Source organism: Colossoma macropomum, unplaced genomic scaffold (genome assembly GCF_904425465.1).
Source record: "Colossoma macropomum unplaced genomic scaffold, Colossoma_macropomum, whole genome shotgun sequence".
NCBI lineage: Eukaryota > Metazoa > Chordata > Actinopteri > Characiformes > Serrasalmidae > Colossoma > Colossoma macropomum.
This window is the reverse complement of record NW_023494787.1, coordinates 42,165,946-42,188,031: the sequence shown is the minus strand read 5'-3', so window position 1 is coordinate 42,188,031 and position 22,086 is coordinate 42,165,946. Positions and strand designations below refer to the sequence as shown.

Here is a 22,086-nt window from a genome sequence, read left to right as displayed (position 1 = left end):
TTCACCTACTGAAGTTATGTCACTCACAATGGAACTGAACTTGGACCACCAAGTAAACAGTGGAATATGAACTTGGCTCCATTCATTAAACAGGCTAAACTGACCATGAAAACTCAGTGGTAAAGCAAGATTCACGTCTCGAACCTACTTACTGTATCATTACTGCTATCTTTCTGGGCAGAAATCGTGTCAGATTCATCTGTCTCCATATCCGACAGAACACTACAGCTCATCTGTCTCTCAGCATCTTTGAGACTGTAAAAAAAGAATGTATCATTGTGGCTGGAACTACAAGAGCGAGCAGGCATTTGACACACTGCTTTCTGAGTTTGAGACGGAATAAAATGTATTGTATCTGAATAAAAAACTCCACTCTCCCGAAACTGCACAGACTGTCGACCTATTGGGGGGTACAAGCAAACTGACTGGCTCTTTTATTGAAGGGGGGGACTTTGCCCATAAACAGCCACCATGCTGAGCATTTCAAGCTGTTTTTTCAAGCTGCATTTTCAACTGTCTTTTCTCCCTTTACAATGTAATGACCTTGGCGGAACCCAGTGAACCTGCAGGTTCAAGACATGTATTTTGTCATTTGTCAGTCTGCTGCAGTTCCACTAGCAGACTTTTCTTTCTTAAAGACCCCCTGCACTCAAAAATGTGCTTTTTACAAGGTTAACTCCACTTGGACGGATTATTATGGTTATATAGATTGGTATGTGTTTTTGTGTCAAATGTGTTTCTATAGTGCTGAGTTCACATTTTCCTATTGAAAACACACATTGAAACCTTTCTAAGTACATCCGAAACATGTACAGGGCGTTATGTAGGCTTAGTTTTGTACAACACAAATGACTTTGAACCTATAAGAGTCCGATATAATAAAATATATGTTAACAAGAGGATGTACCAGATGCGTCAAGAGCCACGAGAGGCAGCATGAGGCCAGCAGCCGATCTCTAAATGGGAAACAAGAGCTACAGGACGTGTGCATGCTCCTATAACATTTATATATATATATATATATATATATATATATATATATTTTTAGTCATTTTGGGCTGTTTGTTTTGATCCATTCTTCATGAAATTTAAACACAATGTAAAGGGCCACAGGCATTTTCAAATTATGATAAAAACGTCAAAAACAGAGATAAGCAGCAGGGATATATATAGCAGGGATATATATATCTCCAGAATTATTTGGTCTTCTCTTTGGGTCTTTATTCTTCATTCCTCATTTTTCTGAATAGCTGGATAGCTGGTTCATGATTCCCCTGATTGCCTCAATCCATATTGTTGCTGGCCAAACTCTTCCTCTTTTACAATCAACTTTTCCATAAGGGCATAATGGTTTTGAATCAAAAATAAGATTTGATTCATTTTGATTTTGGTTATCTGGGCTTTGAGTGAGAGGTGAGGCCTGATTTGTTCGAGGATCCATTTGTTTATTTTCTTTGCCATCCAAAGTTCTCTCAAAGTTCAGCTATATTTTTCCTGCCCTGCCTTCACATCCATAAAGAACCACAGAGAAGACCACAGCCTGATTCTGATCTTCATTTATAGAGACAAATTGTTGCATTTGGAGATCTTTTCAAGCTCCTTCATCCTTGCTCTGCCAATTAGTGTTGAGTTTCTTGTTAGATCCTCTGCTGTTAATGATTGATCTGAGCAGGCAAAAGCTGTCCACAATTTCCACATCTTCTCCATCAATGGAAAGATTAGCACTTTTTCCTGTCGTCATAATCTTAGTCTTCTTCACATTAAGCTGAAGTCCCATCTATTCACTCTGTTCTTTAACCTTCCTTGTAAGGGCCTTCAGGTCTTCCAGATTTTCCGCTGAGCGTTGCATCATCTGTATATCAAAGGTTATTGATGTTTCTTCCACCAACCTTCCTCCAGTCCTGCTTCTCTCATTATATGTTCTGCATACAGGCTGAACAGGTATGGTCAGGGGTCGGCAACCAAAATGTTAAGAAGAGCCATTTTGTCCTTTCAACAAAATTCAGGCCACCTTGCGAACCACAACATTTTATGTCCATTTTACCATCTTGGCTTAAATATGTCTCAGTATGTGCTAATGTACTAGTACAGGCTAAAAAATCTAATATAAACAAAAAAGGCAGACTTACTTTACTCTGCTTTAAGCTTTAGGTCAGCTATAGCTGCTTTTCTCACATCTCTGGCAGGACACTCTTCCGAAAAAGTAGAATAGTTTCTTGTAAAATGTCTCTCAACGATTTTTTACGAGGCTAAAGTCAGCTTCTCAATCGCCAGCTTCTTGTTTGAATTTTCCTGTTTCACCTTAAATTCAGCCTGAGGCGCCAGAATGTTACTGCTGCACCATTTAAGGTGGAACGAGAAAATCTGAACAAGAAGCTGACTTCAGCTTTGTGACTTTTTAGTGTTTGACAGCTTCTCGTTGCATATTAAACATATCAGGAAACCAGCTGGAGTAATTATAAATGTAAATAAGTCCACTCGTCTCTAAATTATCAATGTTCATCTTAAATCTTTCTCTTTGCCTTTTTGTTACCTTCTAGCTAGGCGAGACTGTTGTCTGCATTGCTATGGTGATCAGCAGTCTGCGCGCCAATCTTCAGGGTTAAAGGGTGAATAAGCAGTTATACTTTAACTCCAGTGTTTAAGACCATTTATTGGTAAAACTGTGTTAGAACGATCAGCAGAGCTTATTATTTTATTTTTACCTAAACATCTAATTCTGCTGTGGAGCTGCAACAGGGCAGTAAAAGAGCCGCATGCGGCTCCGGAGCTGAATGTTGCTGACCCCTGGGTATGGTGATACTATGCAGCCTTGTCTAATTATGACTTTAGGGGTACTTTAAGAAATAATAATTATTGCCCCGTCACTTTGAAGGTGTGGCACCAACCCTGGGATGTATAAATGTCCAATTGTTACAAATCAAAAACTGGAATATTTTGCTTAAAATGCAAACACACCTAAAAGAGTGGTTAATGATAAAATGTAAATATTGTCTTTAAGAGTGAATTTGAGAACGAGTATTCGAGTACTCACTCAAACATTAGAGTATTAGAATCCTGTAAAATGCTGTTCAGGCTAGCCCTAGAAAGAAGCATTGTGGGCAGCCAATTACTGACCCAGAATCAGCAAGGTAAGCTACATAATAGCTTCTCTCTCTCTCCCCCCACACCTCTAAGACAGCTTTTCATTTTTATCGTCCAATGTGAGCGGCCTTCCCGCAGACAGTAATTACAGCGGCCCTCCTCATCTGGCGACACTAATTAAATCAGCACGTTGTTCTCCTGCTTTGAAGTGATCTGGCTATTGACGTGGCTATGCAGCGCACCGGGCCGAAACAAGGGAGGGAGCAGGGAGTCAGCTTTCTGTTGAGAAACATTTACAAATAAAAAAAAAATCAATTAATGCACAAAGATCCCCACCAGTCTGCAAAAGAGGCCAATGAGCTGAATATCTGAGAAGAAGCGAAGACGTACACGAGAGAATTGCTAACCCGCTTTTCGTAGGGATGCGGGTATTAGGCAGAGATTAAGCTATTTGTAGAGCTCAAGTCGGGTCTTCACTGGCAATCATTAATGCCACCCACTCAGCCACTTAGAGCACCTCTTTACAGGCCATGTCACAACACGGGGCGCGCTCACCGACAGCCAGAGGAATCCTACCCTGATCCGTTCCACAGTGCTGTCAAAAACAACGCTGCGGCTTTAGCTCACGCAGAGAAAAGGCTGTGATGTCTCTACATTGAGCACAGTCTGGGAAAAAACCCTTAAATTTACAAAGATCTCCCCATAACAACCTGATGATGATGCTTCAAAGGTGATAAATGCTGTGCTGAGAGAGAGACCTGCTAGAGAATTAGAGAGCTAGGACTAATTTAACTTTAAACAGCTTGCAATACAATATTAAATGATTTAAACACAATGTTTTATTCTCTTTTGCTGTTAACAAGGAATTTTTACACAGCATTACTAAGCCCATAGGGCAGTAACATGTGAATATGCAGACATAATGATAATGCCTGACCAACGGTCCAGGGGCCAGGTAGACCAACAGGGCTTACACCTAGGTCAGTACATTTTTACTAAGACCGGTCGTAACTTTGGAGCATAGCTGCAAGCAGGCATAAGTCAAATTTCAGACATTTTCTAGGCTATAATAACTACTGTAAACATCCTAGTTGTTTGCTGGTTCTTCACACCAGTGCTTATACAGCTAACTTCACTCACTACTAACTTATATGTATGAACAGTACGTTGTAAAACATACGAAAAAGAGAATGAGTTTAGAAAGAGCCGTAATATGTCTGCAAATACCTTTACTTCCCAAGTGTTTACAACAGAAGCAGACTGCAGAGCTGCTGCTCCAGAGCTACAGTCCACATCACCCACGCAGAGAAATGTAAAGTGCTCTCGTGTTTCAGGGGTAGGTCGAGATGGAGGGGGTCACAAAACCCAAAATACATCTTTGAATGGTCACAGTTCAATGGTCTACAGAGCTCTGTCATTCTGAACCAGCCGATACTGACATTTTTTTTAATGTACACTGTTAAGATGTTCATCCATCAGTGTGACTTTAAGCAACTCTATAACTTTATCAGTATGCAATAGTGTGTTGGAAGTGTCTACCCTCCTCAGATGTTGTGTCCTCCTATGTTATCCTCTCCCTGTGTTTCATGTCGCACTGGGCATTTCCTGCTGCCTGTTGAAGTGCCTGTTCAAAATAAAAGAGCATTTGACTATACGCTCTGTTTTCTGTGTTTTTTCTGAGCTGGTGCTATGGTATGATTTTACAGGAACGTGCACCTCTAAAACCCTACTCGAGCAGGATTAGTATTACATGGAGACGTGCTGTAGTTTGAGTGACTACTGATGAAATTCGTGATTTGAATCCAGGATGAATCTGATTCTGAGTTTTTACAAGTCTGCAAAGTAATAATTCAGGAGTGAATTACCTCCTATAATTCGCTAAACTCAAACCTCCTTGGTAATAGTAGTCCTGCTCAAATCGAAATCTCAATAATGTAATACAAAACCAAGGAAAACAGACAAGGCTGAAGTTGCCAGCTTGTTTAAACTTCCCATTCCACCTTAAGTGGTGCAGCAGTTACTTTATGGTGTCTCAATTTTCCTCTTACACTTTAAATGGTAAAGCAGTTCGGCTGCACCATTTAGGGTGAAATGGGAAAATTCGAAGAAAGCTGTCAAATAAGAAATTAACTCCAGCTTCGTAGCCTCCCTTTAATTTCTTCGTTAGAAGGCTAACAGCTAAAATGGAATTCTATACGACCCAATTCTTTAATCCTCAAGTTTATGTCAAGACTACTGAAATCCACAACACTTTTGGTGAAGGCCAAATCACAAGGGCAACCTTTCTATCTTGTTGGGCGGTATTTGGTAAGTTGAATGAACCTACTTTACTAGCTTAATGCTAGTCTACATATCATTTAGCTGCACAACGTGTTGTTACTGTTTGGAAGTGTGGCGCCTGTCGCATGATGCTGATGTACACATCATGTCTTGATCTGGTCTATAATTTGGTAAATTGGGAAAGTTACAGAGATCCGTTATCCTGTACGAATCAACCAGTTAAATCATGCGCAAATTACATTACCAGACTTCCTCTGCTAAAAGTAATCCAGCTTCATCCAAGACTGATCTTAGTAGCACATAGATGTAACTTTCATTGGTGCAACGGATGTAACGTTCTCTCTGAAAAACAGCCTTAGCTATAACCGACTTAAGCTGTGCTTACACTACACGATTTTAGCCCAATTTTAGCCCCTGCCGACAATTTTTCACAATCTGAAGCGACTGTACAGGCCAAGAACTCAGTTGGAAGCGATTTGATGTGCCAATGATCTGGTAGTGTGAGAGGGGAAACAAGTCACTCTTTAGCCTTCAGATGGAGCTCTGAAGTGATCAAAGGCCCTCTGATATTTTCAAGCTTATTTGGTTTTTACGATGCAAAGCGTTCATGAGTCCTGCAGCATGATATGGTCTGTGATGTAATTAAACGAGTAATTCGGCATACAGCCAATGAGGGAGCAACAAGAGTAGAGAAACAAGGTGAAGAGGCCATGGAGACAATTACTCTCTTTAGAATTTCAAGTCAGCAGCCAGTTTGTAGTGCAGCATTTCTCTGTGATATCTGCGTTTTAACCTCACATTCATCCCCACTTTATATTTTCCCTAAGCTTCTTGTACATTGATTAAAGCACAAACAGGTCTGGTCCAGTTTAGTTCTGTTTTTATCACAGAATAACGGAGGAGATGTGGGATTTTGGGTGCTTTTTATAGGCAAAACTCTTTATTTGTGTTGTACCCTCTTTTTTGCCTTATCGTCTCGTGTGTGGATCATGAGAAATTAACAAGAAACTCTGTTAATGAAGGAGGTTAAGTTTTAGCAGTTAAGACTGTCTTAGGTGCTGTACAAACCTAATGTGTGCATTACTGTGGTGGTTATAAAACTCAGCACTCAGGGATAAATCAGAACAAATAACCATGTTGACAATAGAAGAACGTGTGCTCATTTTCTTGTTCTACTGGAATGATGTGGCAATGATGTGTCAAATATATGTTTATATGAGCAAACTAGTTCTGTGAGAGACTCGTCCATCTGCTGGTCTGCTGTGACAGTTGCCAGCAGGACAGCTGACTGGATGAGAGCAAAGTGGCAGCACAAAACAACTTGGCTGTCGCTATAGTGGCCCTGGCTGCAACAGTCAGAATGCAGCTTGCATTTTTGTTGCGTTATGAATTGCACTGATACATTTCAGAACACAATGACATGTAAAATGGTGTTTGCATGGCTTAAAGTGTTGAAGTGGAGGGGGGGGGGGATACAACATACCATCTAAGGGAAGCTTGAATGTTCTGACAGCATTTAGAAAATATAATAATCCATAGATTCTCACATTCATCTACAGCTGAATTCCAGAGTGCTTAAATTAGTGAATGCTAAAAAAGCATATAAGCTAATGATATCATAGAAATTAGCTCTAAGTATGTTGGGGTTTGCGGTTTCCAACGTGATTAATAATGTATAATAGGCCTGTTATACATTCTACAGGAATTTCAATACGAGTTATATTAGAATCTTTTAGTGAAGGGGGCAATTACTATAGTTTACTACAGGATAATACACAAGTATTAAAGATTTCTATAAAGCATTACTACAGGAATGTTACATGCAGTACTATAGACATTTTAAGACTTCTTATTGTGTTGCTACAGTTCTTTTTCCATAAAGTTCTACACCAGAATCCCATGCCAGGGATTCCGACATAACCGAAATTACAATCAAAAAGGTAAATGAAAAACATAAATGAGTGCATCTTTCATCCAATATAATCGAGACATAAAATTAGCATGCGTGCAGAACTTCTAACATGTCCCAGCTGTCACCCAGCACCACCATAATGTCTTGATTTGGCACAGCTTCAGTTTGGAACTAAGCAGAGTCTGATTGGCTGCATGCCAACACATGCAGTGGAAGACAGCAGTGAATCCTGCCTCACTACATCTCTACAATCGTCTGATTAGCCAATTCTCTGATTTGTATTAGAAACACATTCACCTGTCTCCAAATTGCAGTGCTGCTCTCCATTAGAGGTTTTCACAGGAATTACACCAGAAACTGTCAGCACCCAGATTGAGGCAGGATGGAACAGCATTACATCAGTTAGAGACCTTCATTTAAGAAAATCATCTTGCGTAAGGAAGAGTCAAATGAAAATAAGTGAAAAAACATGTGATCCTAAAACTGAAACTGCTAGCAACCATGCATAGGATGCCACTGTTGCAACAAGTCAGTATGCAAAGTTTCTTCCCTGCTAGATATTCCATGATCAACTATGAGTGGTAAAAGTGGAAGTATTTAGAAACCACATCAACTCAGCATGTAAAGTTTGAGAGCAGGTCACCGAGTGCTGAGGCACATAGTGAATAAAAGTCATCAACGCTCTGCTGACTCAATAACTGCACAGTTCCAAACCTCCTCTGGCTTTAACATCAGCACAAAAACTGTGTGCCAGGAGCTTCATGCCATGGGTTTCCATGGCCGAGCAGGGGGCCGGGGCAACTCCATATTAATGCCTATGGATTTAGAATGGGATGTAGTAAAAACTCCTGAAAGTGTAATGGTGTCCCAATACTTTTGTCCATACAGGGTATCTCAATTGTAACTGCTGTTGTACATCAAAAGTGATATTTCGGACACCGAAAATGCAATTTTTCTATTCACCCACAATTTTGGTGACATGAACTGACTTTACAGATCTTTGTCATCTTTGCGGTTGGCATGGCAACCAGTAAGCTGACCGACGGTTAAGTCTCAGCAACTTCAAAAAACATCAAAGTGATTAGTTTGTCTTCTGCTTCATCATGCATGATGCTGCCTTTTCAAAAGTAGCTCATACTGGGTTTACAGGCACCTAAGCTATAAGAGAAAACACTGAGGGATGAAACTTGTTGTGCTGCTTTTGCTTTCCCAAGACGGAAAATAACCCATATTAACTCCATAGCACTCTTTGCCTTTTTGTGAGGAGCAATAGCTAACTAACTAACTAAAGGACTAAATTACTAAACTGTCCTATCCGGTGTGGAAACTTTTCACAAACTATTATGTCTCCTATCTCATTTTGTTTCATAAAACAGGGAAGTTGTCCTGTTTACCTTTTTTAAAAACAGAACATCAAAAATGGCCCAAAATGGCCTAGCTCATTAAAAACCAGACTTTGTTTTGTTCCACTCTTTCAATCTATCCAAGTGGGAGTCATTTCCTTTTTGGTCATGCCGGTCAGTGTGTTGTGATGAACAACGGGGACGGTTCAGTTATTAAAGACAAACTGGGGAAAAACAGCATGTTTAATCGAATAAGAGATAAGAAAAAAGGCCGGAGCTTTTCAGACTGCCGTCTGATGCTGCATCTGTATGCACAAAATGTTCATTGTTGGGGGGACGCCAGACTGAATCTATGAAGCAGAACAAGGTTAAAGCTAAAGTAAACTAATTTGTCTGTGCTTTTTTTTGAGAATAAAGACTTTGATGTAAGCAAGTTTCATAACGCTCCATTCACTGCCCAGTCCCTACAGTCCAGAGCTGAAAACAAGCTTCAAAAACAACCTAATCACAACAAATTTGCCAAGGTTGTGATGCCACAACAATGAACATCTATACGTATGATCGCATATTCAGCCTACAGTGAGAGGAAACAAGCATTCAGAGACATTTGTAATTATTACACTTTAAGTGCATGTATTCATGTCATATACATGTAAAGGTTACATTAAAATAAATCAGGTTTGAGATATTAATGCTGGAAAAAACTGCACCTGCCATTGGTTGGCAAGATTTCATAGATTGAGTAGCAATCATGGTGATAGTGAAGGGCTTCCTAAAGTAAACACTGGAAAAAGCTACATAACCATAGCAAACATCCCTTACACGTTCCTAAAACTGGTTCAACAATATGGAACAAATGGAAAGTTCATGGAACCGCAACTAATCATCTCCAGACAGGTGCTCAGACCAATGATAAGGAAGGGAGGAGAGAAGCCAGCAGTCACCCAAAAAAAGCTGAACAGCAGGAACATCATTTACACAACCCCATGCAAAACTACTCTGCCAACAGCTAAAATTCATACAAATGCATTTAGCCAAATCAGAACTCAGATGTACCAGACCATCCCATCCACCATGAAACTCAAGGCATCCAAATGCCGCCAAAAAAAACTCAAGACTGGTTTCTAAAGAAGTAGGTGAAGACGCTTGTATAGCCTTTAGCTCGCCATTCACATTGAAGTAATTTGGAGTGTTGTTACTGCAGAGAGCAACAGATGAAGGGAAAATGATTAAATGTTGTGCTGTTCCTGGCTGTCAGGAAGGAAAATGGATCACTGCAGCCCTCCAAAATGTCCACAGGTCTGGAAGAAGCAGTATATAGTCATTTTAGCTGACAATTCTGAGCACTTCAGTCTCAAATTAACAGTTTGTTTTGTTCATGTCAGTCTGGACCTGTTCAGAACAGAGCCCATTCACATATATTAGTCTTAAAGCTACAGCCTGTTTAACTGTATGGTTGGAAAGATGAATTAAGACTTAAAATACCAAATGCTATTTCAGGAAAAAAATAATATGCCCCTAAAAAGCCAGCTAATAGTTTGATGTGATTCCAGCTGGCTATGTTGGAAGTTCAGGTGCAGTAAATGAGTACTGTTGTTTTTTCTCTCTCCCTAAATTTCTCTACAAAACCTCCACTGCACTAAACTGGAACGCTGTTGTGTTGGACAGAAAAAGCCTGCATGGCTTCAGGGTGGCAGTTCTTTCTGACTCATGATGCTAATTGTATTAGTGGGTCACCTTCGACCCTTTTAAATGAGGATGGGTCACTCTGAGGACTTTTGCTGTGGCTGGTTTTTCGAACGTCCAAACTCATCCTAGTATCCATTTACTTAATTAGATATCTGAAGAGATTATGTGCAGTTTGGAATTAAAAAGTAAGATTATTATAATAAGTTTATGACTGAGCATTTGACATAACTGCATGCAGTGTTGGTGAACGTAGAAGAAGGATTTTTAATTTACATCATACAGCCATTTAGAATCCCTGTGGTGTCAACCAGATCTAAATGCTTGATTAGCCACTGATCTATAGGCTAATGAATACAATCCAGCATTAGGGCACCTCTGTCATTAAACAGAATCATACAGAAAACAGCGATTCTGTCTTGATTCAGCACTAAATCGTCAACAGATACAAGTTTTTTACGCTTTCAGCTTGAGAAAAGAAGCCAACGGGTTTTCCTCCTTATCTGACAACTTTTTTTATCATCTGACTTTGACCTGGACACCAGTGACTCTGACTTTGACTCGAACACCAGTGACTTGGACTTTGACTCGAACGCCAATGACTCAGACTTTGACTCCATCACCAATGACTCAGACTTTGACTCCAACATCAATGACTCAGACGAGGACTTGAACACCAATGACTTGGACTTTGACTTGGACACCAATGACTCAAACTTTGACTCCAACACCAATGACTCGGACTTTAACTTGGACACCAATGACTCAAACTTTGACTCCAACACCAATGACTCAGACTTTGACTCCAACACCAATGACTCTGACTTTGACTTAAACACCAATGACTCAGACTTTTACTCGAACACCAATGACTCAGACGAGGACTTGAACACCAACGACTCTGATTTTGACTTGAACACCAATGACTCAGACGAGGACTTGAACACAAACGACTCTGATTTTGACTTGAACACCAATAAATCTGACTTTGACTTGAACACCAATGACTCAGACTTTTACTCGAACACCAATGACTCAGATTTTGACTTGAACACCAATGATTCGGACTTTGGCTTGAACACCAATGATTCGGACTTTGACTTGAATACCAATGACTTGGACTTTGACTTGAACACCCTTGATTTGTATTTTGACTTTAACAGGCTATAACAGCTTCTGTAGTTCAGTTCAATACCAACTAGAGGTTGTTTTCAGTTTGCTGAGCTAATTTCCGTGCAGCACTATGTTTTATTTTAATCCTATGCTCCCAAAAATCATCAAAAAATAGATCTTGATTTGGGACTTGGGTCTTAAGACTTACTTGTTATTTGCAATTTAGTGACTTATTCCCACCTCTGTTATCACACAGAATAGTGACTAAAATGCCCATCTGCTGGCTGTCGCGCAGGTGAAACACAAGAGCCAAAACAGCCTTTCTGAGTCTGTGGGGGTGGGGGAGGAGGGCTGTGGGGGAGGAGGGCTTTGATGTGATCATGAGTGTGTGGAGGGGTATGTCCAACACACACACACACAGTCCTCTCATCAGCTGCTCATCACAGCCTCCCATGTTTCTGTCTTCCTAATAACAGTGTGAAATTCCCCTTCATGCCACTTCTTGATAATCACTTCAGTAATGCAGGCTTGCGCAAGCGTGCACACGCACATTCATACACATGCAAATGAGGACACACACAAATACATATGCACAGACACACAATGCATGTACACAGCTCAGCTTTTAACCCCTTTTCACATGAGCCATTAAATGCTGCTGGTCTTAGAGAAGGCCTGCCTGTAGAACTGTTCTTTTTGGTCAATAGCACTGATGGAAATGTGTATGATCACAGGTGAATAAGCAAGTAAACATCTTTAAAAGCGGTTATTGTGTTTTTTTGGGGAAGTTGTACACAATCGAAATGAAGAAAGCTACAGTTGTCTGTTTTATCTTGGCGTGGTCATTTTTGGGGTGGCCACCCCCACCTTCATGCCTCATTGCTTACTAGCAGCTCAACACAGAGTCACACAGAGAGCAAACAGTGCCCTAGTTAACTTGATATCAGAGCTACTGGGAAAAATATTTCATTGGATTATATTACTTAAAAACATCAGCGTTGATGTCCATTTCACTGGCAGAACGGTCACTAGGGGGTCTTCAGAAAAGGGCCACCGTGTTAAATGGCCATTTTTTACAAAACTGAAAAACTGAACGAACAATTGTAAAGCAAAGGCTGTACTGTAGGTATAATGCTGAAGGTCAGTCATTTTTATCCACTTGCTGTGATGTGAGTGATCATACGCGGGTCAAAGGAGTTTCACTGTGCTGTCAGGGATGCAGGAATAGGAATGGTCAAAATAAGAAACGCTCCAGATGTTTGCTCCAAACATACAATCAGCTGGTTTATTATGTTTTTTGGCCGATTTGTGCTGCAGTTTTATAAGGTAAATAATGTGAGCAGGTAAGAGCACTTGCCACTGCCACACCTGCACTAAATTGGTATAATTCTACAGTCAGTTGCTCTGTAAAAAAACTGAGCTTGCACAGAAAAATCTTAGTACCTATTTCCACACTTTTTCTTGCGTATTCGCCTCCTATAAATAATTAGTTCTATTGACTGACATACTGTTATCAGCACTAAAAGAAATATAACCCCATGTCCTGATGTATAAAAAAACAGGTGTGTGTGTGTGTGTGTGTGTGTGTGTGTGTGTGTGTGATCCTCGGTTAAACCGGACTTCCCTCTTACTGCTTCATCACAAACATTACTCACTCACTGAGACAGCTGAAGCGAAGGCGGCCCATCAAAATGTATTTTAACACGAGAGAGAGAGAGAGAGAGAGAGAGAGAGAGAGAGAGAGAGAGAGAGAGATACACAGAGAGGGAGATGTTGGGAGAGCGAGAGAAAGGTAGAGAGGTAGGGAAAGAGAGATGGGGAGAGAGGAGAATGTGAGAGAATCATCACAATCATCTGTCCCTCACTGACAGAGAGAGAGAAAGAGAGAGAGAGAGACAGAGGAAGAGAGAGGAAGAGGATATAACCTCTAAAAAGAGAAAAATGTAGCGAGAGAGAAGAACAGAGAGTGAAAGGAGAGAGAGAGAGACAGAAAGAAAGGGAAAACAAGAGAGAAAAGCAGAGCGAGAGAGGAGAAGAAAGAGAGAGAGTGAGAGAGAGAAAGATGGAATGAAAAAGAAATGGAGAGAGAGAATGAGATAGGTAGAGAGTGAATAATGAAGAAATGGAAAAAGATCAAGAGAGAATGAGAAGAGAGAGAGAGAGGGACACATGGACAGAGAGAGAAATATAGAGAGACTGAGAGAAAGAGAAGTCGAGAGACATGGGAGAGAGAAGAACGAGAGAGAAAGAAAGATGCTAGAGAGAGAGAGAGCAGGAATGAGAGAGTGAAACAGATCTAGAGGAGGGAGAGAGAGAAGGAGACGGAAAGAGAGAGAAAGAAAGAGAGACGGAAAAAAGAAATATATATATATAGAGTAAAAAACAGCGAGAGAGAGGCAGAAAGAAAGAAATGTAGAGAGCGATAGAGATGGAGAGAGTGAATAAGAAATTGACAAAGATGTATAGAGAGAAAGAGAAAAAAATGCAGATAGAGAAAATAAAGAGAGAGAGATGTTGAGAGACACATGGAGAGAGGGAGAAAAAGAGATGGAGAAAGACGTATAGAGACGGAGATGTGAACAGAGAAGAGAAGAAAGGAAGAAAAGGGTAAAAAGAGAGAGAGAGAGAGGGATGGAGACAGAGCGTGCTCTCTTATCTCTAATTTTCACTCCAACAAATGAGGTTTAATTTGGGCTTTTTGGCAGCGTGCGAGAGGAGCTACCTGTACTGAAAGACAGCGTGTACAATCATCTGTCCCTCACTGACAGAGAGAGAGAGAGAAAGAGAGAGAGAGACAGAGAAAGAGACAGGAAGAGGATGTAACCTCTAGAAAAATGAAACATATCCTTATGTTGTCAATACACTGAAAAAATGAATTCATTAAACTGATGGGATCTGAAATGTGTACATGATTCACACATGAATAAAATATACTACATCAACACATTTATTGCCAAACATAAGTAAACTGAAAGACAGAGTAGTGCTGATGTAATATATTCTATTCATAAGGAAATGACACACATTTCATCAAATAAATTTAAGGTGTAACTTAAGTGTGTGTCCCAAAATGTACAATACAGTTCAAAAGTCATTGCATATGCAAAAATAACTTTCCTAATGCTGATTTAAATATCACTATTTGACAAAATATGTTTTTAGATCTGCAAACACAAAAGTTCCCTCCAATCCAGTCAGAATCGTTTGATATGGAGTATCAGCTCATACTGAGTCTAATTCAACCTAAATGCTTTCATATATAATACAGCTGTACACTTAGATAAGATGTGCTAGGCTGGCAAACAACACTACAGTACAATGACTTCAGTTTCAGTATGTGCATAATGCAACATTCTGGACTGATATTTTGGACTTTTGGCTAACTTTGCATCCTACTGTTTTATATTCACTTATAGTCCAGTTTTATTGACGTCCCTGGTGAAGTAACTACCGATTACTCTAATATGCAATAAAGTCTTTGATATGTGCAGCAGGGTTACGGTTTTTTGAGAACTTCTAATGTGCAATAATAATTTTATTGTGTTATGAATTCAAAATGGGCCTCATTCACCAACATCTTCCTACGTTTTTTCTAAAACTTGTTCTTGAGAAAGGTCCTAAGAGAAAGTCTACGTCAGATTCATGACGTTCTCAAACCGCAGACTTGTTAGCGCCTTTGTGCTCCTAAGTTTGAGAAGATTCAGTTCTTATCTAAATCCCAAATAGGAAAACACTGGTGAATGAAAACTGTATAAGTGGGATTTAAGAAGAAATTTCTTCTCAAGAACGGTTGGGGAATGAGGCCCAATGATTTCATACTTTGTGTGCAGTAGCTGTTCTTTTCTGTCAGTATTGAGCGAATTTTAAATCGCGACTGGCTGAAAACAAAACTATCACAGAAACTTCTCTGCTTTTCCAACCATGTCATGCCGCTGCTGGGTTTAAACCACTGCTAGCAGAAATGGCAAGGCGTGGCTGGAAGAGCAGAAACATTTCTGTGGTGGTTTTGTTTTCAAACGAAAAAAGACTCGCTAAAAAAGACTCACGACTCCAAAAGACTCGCTAGAGAAAAATATGTTGGGAGGGTGTTTTTAGACAGTTTTGGCAGCGTATCACTCGCAATAAGTGGCAGAAAACAGACTAGAATAGCCACATGCTCACATTTTCATGTGCTTGTCTTTAGATTAAAGGTTCTAGTTTAAACACATTAATAAACTCCAAAAAAGTTAAACCATTATGCTTTTTCAGTCATCAGTGAGGACAAAGGAGCAAGAAGGAAAAACGTTTTTTCAACATATATTTTCAGATGAAACTAAATGGGTAAATATATTAAATGATCAACTAAATAAAATGAAAAAAGGTAACTGGAGTCAAATCAGTTTATGGAAGAATGGAGGGATGGGAAAGGAAATGAATAGAAAATGTACATAATAATAATGGATGGGTAAAAAAGGAGCAATACAATTGGTTAAAAACCCTAAACTGACTGTTGGTGTAATACACATATTTAGCAGTTATATTCCTCAAATCTATTTTAAGACCTGCACTTTTTAAAGGCTTTTTAAGGATCTGTGGGGACCCTGTATTACCAGATTCACTCCACTCAAAAAACAGAACGACAGCGTGCTAACAGACTCAGAAAGGACGCGTGAAAATTCAAGGACACTCAGCACGTCTGCCTCCACACACACACACACACACACACGCACACGCACACGCACACCTACTCACACACCACATAATAACACCATTTTCCCATTCTTACACCTGACTGCTGGGTTAGAGAGGATGTGAAGGGTAACAGGATTTGTGCTCTGACCTGCAAACTTGACATGAAACTTATTCTCAGGTTTGAGAATCTGGACGTAGAGAGGGCAGTTTGGGGCAAAGTCCTTCACTGCCCAGGCCCGGAGGATAGTCTGATGATCCTGAAACAGACAGAGAGAGGGAAAAGTAGGGAGATACGCTATAATTGCTCTTGTAATTGCTCCTTTCATCATTTCTTTGTGTATGACGTTAATAACTTTGTCCTTCTGTTTAGGTTAATAACTCTGCCAATATAACAGTCAACTCAATAAACAACTGTGTTCTGAAATGGAACAATATCTACTGTACAAATGTGAGAGACCATTCTTCATGTATCTATTTTCCAGTCAAAACAGCCACTGAATACAAATTATTCATTTTTCAGTGTCAGAAACAAAAGGCTAAAAACATGTAATTAACAAAACATTACACAAAAGCCTCAACAACTACAATCGTCAACATTTTCAGCAGAGAGTGTTTTACTGTGTCCACCATTTCCATTCTTTTCAGGAGATAGGAGCCTTTCAGGTTTTCAAAGAAGTCTGCAGGGATATTTTTCCACATCTCCAAAGTTCAGTCTTAGAAGTTGGTTGCATTTTCTGCTTCTCCCCATCCAAGTGGACTCTGGTGTGGTCAGTCTATTGTTCTGAGAAAACCAGCAGCTTGTTTGATTTGCAGTAAAGCCTTTTCTCAGTAAGAGCTTCTTAACAGCTACACATCCAGACTTATAGCACTGAGCTGCCGTCCCACAGTGGAAGGATGGAGAGAAACACCTGTGATTTTTTTTCAGATCTGAGTGAAGTTTGATTTTCTCCTCTCTCTCAAATATGAAAGATCCTATTTTCTCTGTATCTATTCAAAATTTTTGAACTCCAGTTTTGGAAACTCAGATTTTTTTCACTTATGCTCCTTGACTTTCCCTTCCTCATGCAAGTAGACTTATATCTAATATACTCAGTAATATCTCCTGAAAAATAACTTGTACTTAATGTTATAATTTATACTATGTATAAATGAAGGTGGTCTCTGACTTTTGCACAGCATAATATATATATATATATATATATATATATATATATATATATATATATATATATATATATACACACATATATAAAAAAGAGAAAAGTGCTCTGTATATAAGAACTCTGATAAAGAAGGAAAAAAAAATGAAGAAAAAAAGAAGAGAGAGAGAGAGAGAGAGTACCCCTACAGCTCATAAGTGCCTACTTGTATTTCAAATTGCACACAGCGGCCCACTGACTGGCTTTCATAGATAATGATGTGGGATTAGTGGGATTAAATAGTGAAGCAGGACCCTTACTGTGACCAACACAGAAAGAAATTGTATTTTCTAACAAAGTGCCTCAAACACAATGCAACTGACCTATCCTTGCTCTGTTCTCAAATGCATTCTCTCATAACTACCACTGCAACTTTGAACAAGCTTCACATAACTTTTGCAAAACTCATATTCAAAAGTGTACTGCCCAGCTCTACATTTAGAGTGCATTATAAGTTTCAAATGGTATTCATTTTTACATACATGTGTGAAAAGCCACACTGTTTGGACTGGGTTCGCTTTTTGGTGTATAATCAAGATGTGAGAAATAAATATGTGCATTACAAGCTAAGTGAAAGGTTCAGCTGTTTCAGTGTTGTTATCTAAGTTAACACTGTGGCCAACAGAAAAATAAAGTTCTATCCATAAATGCATTTCCATAGATGGACTTGGGAAATCGAAGGATTCAAGGCCTCCCTCTGAATATCATGCTCTGAAACTGCAAATTTATCGAAGTGCCCTTTCACATATTGCATTTTTGCTTAGTGCAAAAACTAAAACTACACCTGATCTGTTCAAACAGTGTGACCTTCACATGCATGCAAAAGAAATTTGAAATGAATGACACGTTTTACATGAATGTATTCTGACAAAAACTGAGCTCATTATGGTCGGCATTCTGTAAAGCTTATCTAACATTGCAACAGTTGCTATGACAGAACACGACAGGTCAAATAGAAATGTATATAAGAAAATCTGAAGGTGTTTCAAGAGTATAATGACAGCAATAAAGTGTCATAGGCTTTAGGCATGAAGAGTCAAAGGATTCTGCTGGACTCCTGCCACAGCTTGGGGGACAACAAATGATGCAAGACATCGAAGTCTGGCAAATGACTGCACCTTTTTTCTTCTGTCAGTCTCTATTTACTCTATTTATTTTAAGACGCTAATGTAAACCCTGTTGGAGCTGAATTCAGAAGGTTGTGTAAAGTAATAGGTGGGATTTGACTGACTAATTGGCACCTGACTTGTGTATTCTCCCAAAATTCCCACCCAGATTCAAGCCCAGATTGAAACGTCATACTGATGGATCTGGTCAGTAATCATTCAATAACAATAACAACACAGCATATGGCTGTTTCTGTTAGTAGTTTTGTTATTAATTAGCTTGATTTGGAACAGAATAGTCACAGAAGATCATTAACTCCACAATTATTATTATCAGACTGTGAAAACTACACACACTGTAGATTAATATGAGATTAAAATTGCTCCATAGTTATTACTGTCTGACTGTAAAAACTACACACACTGCAGATTCATACTGGATTAAAATCGCTCCACAATTATTACTGTCTGACTTTAAAAACTACACACACTGCAGATTCATACTGGAATAAAGTCACTCAGCAGTTCTAAATCACACTGTAAAAGTGACACACACTGAAAATTCATACTGTAAAGTATGTAAAGTAATTCCAATCTATTATTGCCAGACTGTAAAATTTACATAATGCAGATTCATACTGGATTAAATCACTCCACAATTATTACTGTCAGACTGTGAGAACTACACACACTGCAGATTCATACTGGATTAAAATCACTGATCATGTTGATAATCCCTTAAATTACAGCGCTCCCCTCAGCAGAATTAGTCCAGCTCCAATAAAGCTTAAGAGCTTAAGTAAAATTCATGCTGATAAGGAACTGGATCAAGTGAGAAGTGAGAGAAGGAGTGAAAGAGAAATGGGGATTAGGGGAGGAAAAGAACAGAGAGGAGACAGTGAGGGTTTCTGGAGGAACGTACAGCGGCCAGGCGGTCCACTTCAAACCGGTTACTCAGGATAAAGCACGCTTCTGCATCATCCATTCTGCAGCCAATCAGAACAGACGGGTGAGAGAGGAGCCGGAATTGCAGGGGGGCAGAGAGATGCGATCCATAATGTATGCAAAAAGAAGAAGGAAATGAAGATGGGGGAGAGAGAGGGAGGAGGGGGGTTTAAAGGTTATCAGTGGAAAAGGACAACAAGTATACATCAGAGCCACACCGAGCCTCTATTAAATACTGAGACGCTATTAGCCAAATGGAATAGACAGAGGCAGTATTACAGCAGGCCATTAGTTATGCCTCTCTCTACAGGCCACAGACAAAACGTAATTAAAACAACTCTTATCAAAACATACATAAACAATATATTGCACAAACACTCCTTAAGGGAACAGCTGAATCAAAATGTCAACATTCATAATTATAAATAAAAGCTAGAGGCTCCATGCATGACTAATATTCCACCACTGCTAGTCATGTTAGCATTTCCAAATTATTTCCTTAAATAATCACACAGGAAGGGCTACTGGCAATGTGCTTCTGGACATCTTCAGTCCTACTAAGGTCACTTCTTCTGGACCTTCTTCTTTACCACTGTAGGCCAACAGTTAAGAAGCAACACTAACTTTGTACAAATGAACATGAACATTGATGCTCTGATGCCTCTGAAGGCTTCATGAACACAAAAAGATGTGTTATATTATAAAAACATGTTCAATGTAAGAAACTGAGTAGTGTTTTCTTTTAGTCTCCCGAGTTCTAGGTATTAACCGGGTAAATGTGAGGTACAAACTTCTACTACATAAGTATTTTGGGTAGCATGATAACAAATTCTGACACAATTTAACTAAATCACACTGAAATGGTCAATGGGTTCAAGGTAATAACTTAATACAAACTCCATATTGCTGTGTAATTATTTTGGGTAAGAACCTGTTTTTTGTTTAAACTGAGGGGCTGGCAACTTATGTTCTTGACTAGAACTAGGCTGATCAGCTGGCTAACTAAATCACACTGAAATGGTCAATGGGTTCAAGGTAATAACTTAATACAATAACTTAATACAACTTAATACAAACTCCATATTGCTGTGTAATTATTTTTGGTAAGAACCTGTTTTTTGTTTAAACTGAGGGGCTGGCAACTTATGTTCTTGACTAGAACTAGGCTGATCAGCTGGCTAACAGGCTAAAAGAGAGATAACAGCCTAAACAACTCCATCAATAATATCACAGGGTTGAATTAAAGTATTTACAGCATGATTTACTGTAAAATGGCAGTCCAAAAATGTCACTTGAATGGATTACGCACTTCAAATGTCTGTGTTTCAGTCAGAAGTCATGTCAAATCCAGGCTGAATCCCAAACAGCTCCATACTCCCTAAACAGTGTGCTATGAAAGTTTTGAAATTCTAGCCTCTTCAGCCAAATAGTGCCTTATTTTGCACCGTTGGGGTGCAGGATCCAGTACTTAAATTCCTACGTAGTGCACTATGTAGGGAGCAGGGAGACATTTGAGATTTAGCCTCAGCACAAGAGGAGGGGCGCTGCTGGATTGGTCCTAAATAAGACTCGTGGTGGTAATTTGGTGACCAAAAAGTACTTATAGAGTGACTGTTTTTGGATTAAACAGTGCTGTGTTATCACATGTACATTTCTAAATGACAAAAAGTTAAGAAGTTCCTGAAATGACCGCAGTATACAGCGATGGGCGACTGAACGTTCTCCTCATTCAGCGGTTCATGGTTGGTAATGATACGAAATGCTTGTTTATGTCAATTAGTATTAACAATAACTTGTGTATTTATAATATTTTATGTTGGCTGCCGTTTTATAAAATCAATAAGCCACTTGAAGCTGTGCGTTACTGCGATTTTATCATGGGGCAGGGTGTTTTAGCCACTCCGCTTCACGTCTCGTGGCTTATTGCTTTAGTAACTACCTATTGCTTTAGGTACTTACCCACAATAACTGTACCGAACTGTGGAGTTTGTACTACATACTTACCCAGTTAATACCTAGAACCTGTTGGGCATTTCAGTGTAGTTCAGTTCAACTGCCTTGGAACCAACCTGGAGTTTGTATCTCACACTTGCCTGGTTAATAGCTACAACTTAATGGACTGTAAAAGAAAGTATTACCAGAAACTGTTATCAACAGAGAGTATAAAGGCTTTTCACAGGGAATGAGCAGAGCACTGCAAAACAATGGAGTATTCTGAAGAAAAAAACGTTTTGGTTAAATTAGCTGTGAGTGAACATGTGTTCATTAGCCTGTGACATAATTATATCACCTGATCCTGCTAATTAAAGTCAATAGGTGCAACAGATTGGGGTTAGAAGTAAACTCTGTAGGGTTGTAGATTTCCAGCAGCAGTTTTGAGCAGCCACATCCTGAAGCAACCCGAATAAATGTGCCAATAAGGGTTCTTTAGAGCAATGCAACCGGAGACCCACTTTTGGTTTCTTAAAGAAACTTGGGTAATAGCTCAGTTTAGGGGGGTATTATACTGCCCTAGTAATGCTCCTATTAAGTCTAATCAAACCAGAAGCTGGTGCTTAACTGGCTGCTCATATCCACTTTATTAAGCAGTAACTAGGGTGAAATAGAGGTCTGTTCTACATGACCCTGACTTTGATTTTTCACATACAACATTAGGCTTGGATCGGGTCTGGGTTTGTTTTCTAATGAGTGATTTTTTATGCAGTAGTTTATTTTTCACATTCTGCATGTTCTTTTCTAATGTTATA

General features: G+C 39.4%; 1 protein-coding gene across 1 annotated transcript in view; it reads right to left on the bottom strand.

The window, feature by feature from the left end:
* LOC118806084 (potassium channel subfamily T member 2) overlaps nucleotides 1-22,086 on the bottom strand; it is a 154,556-nt gene that overhangs the window by 43,623 nt on the left and 88,847 nt on the right. Inside the window, exons 13-14 of the mRNA XM_036567408.1 lie at nucleotides 19,317-19,380; nucleotides 16,238-16,346 (exon numbers count right to left, since the gene is read on the bottom strand). Of these exons, the coding sequence (XP_036423301.1) occupies nucleotides 16,238-16,346; nucleotides 19,317-19,380 (173 nt within the window). The remainder of the gene's footprint in view (nucleotides 1-16,237; nucleotides 16,347-19,316; nucleotides 19,381-22,086) is intronic.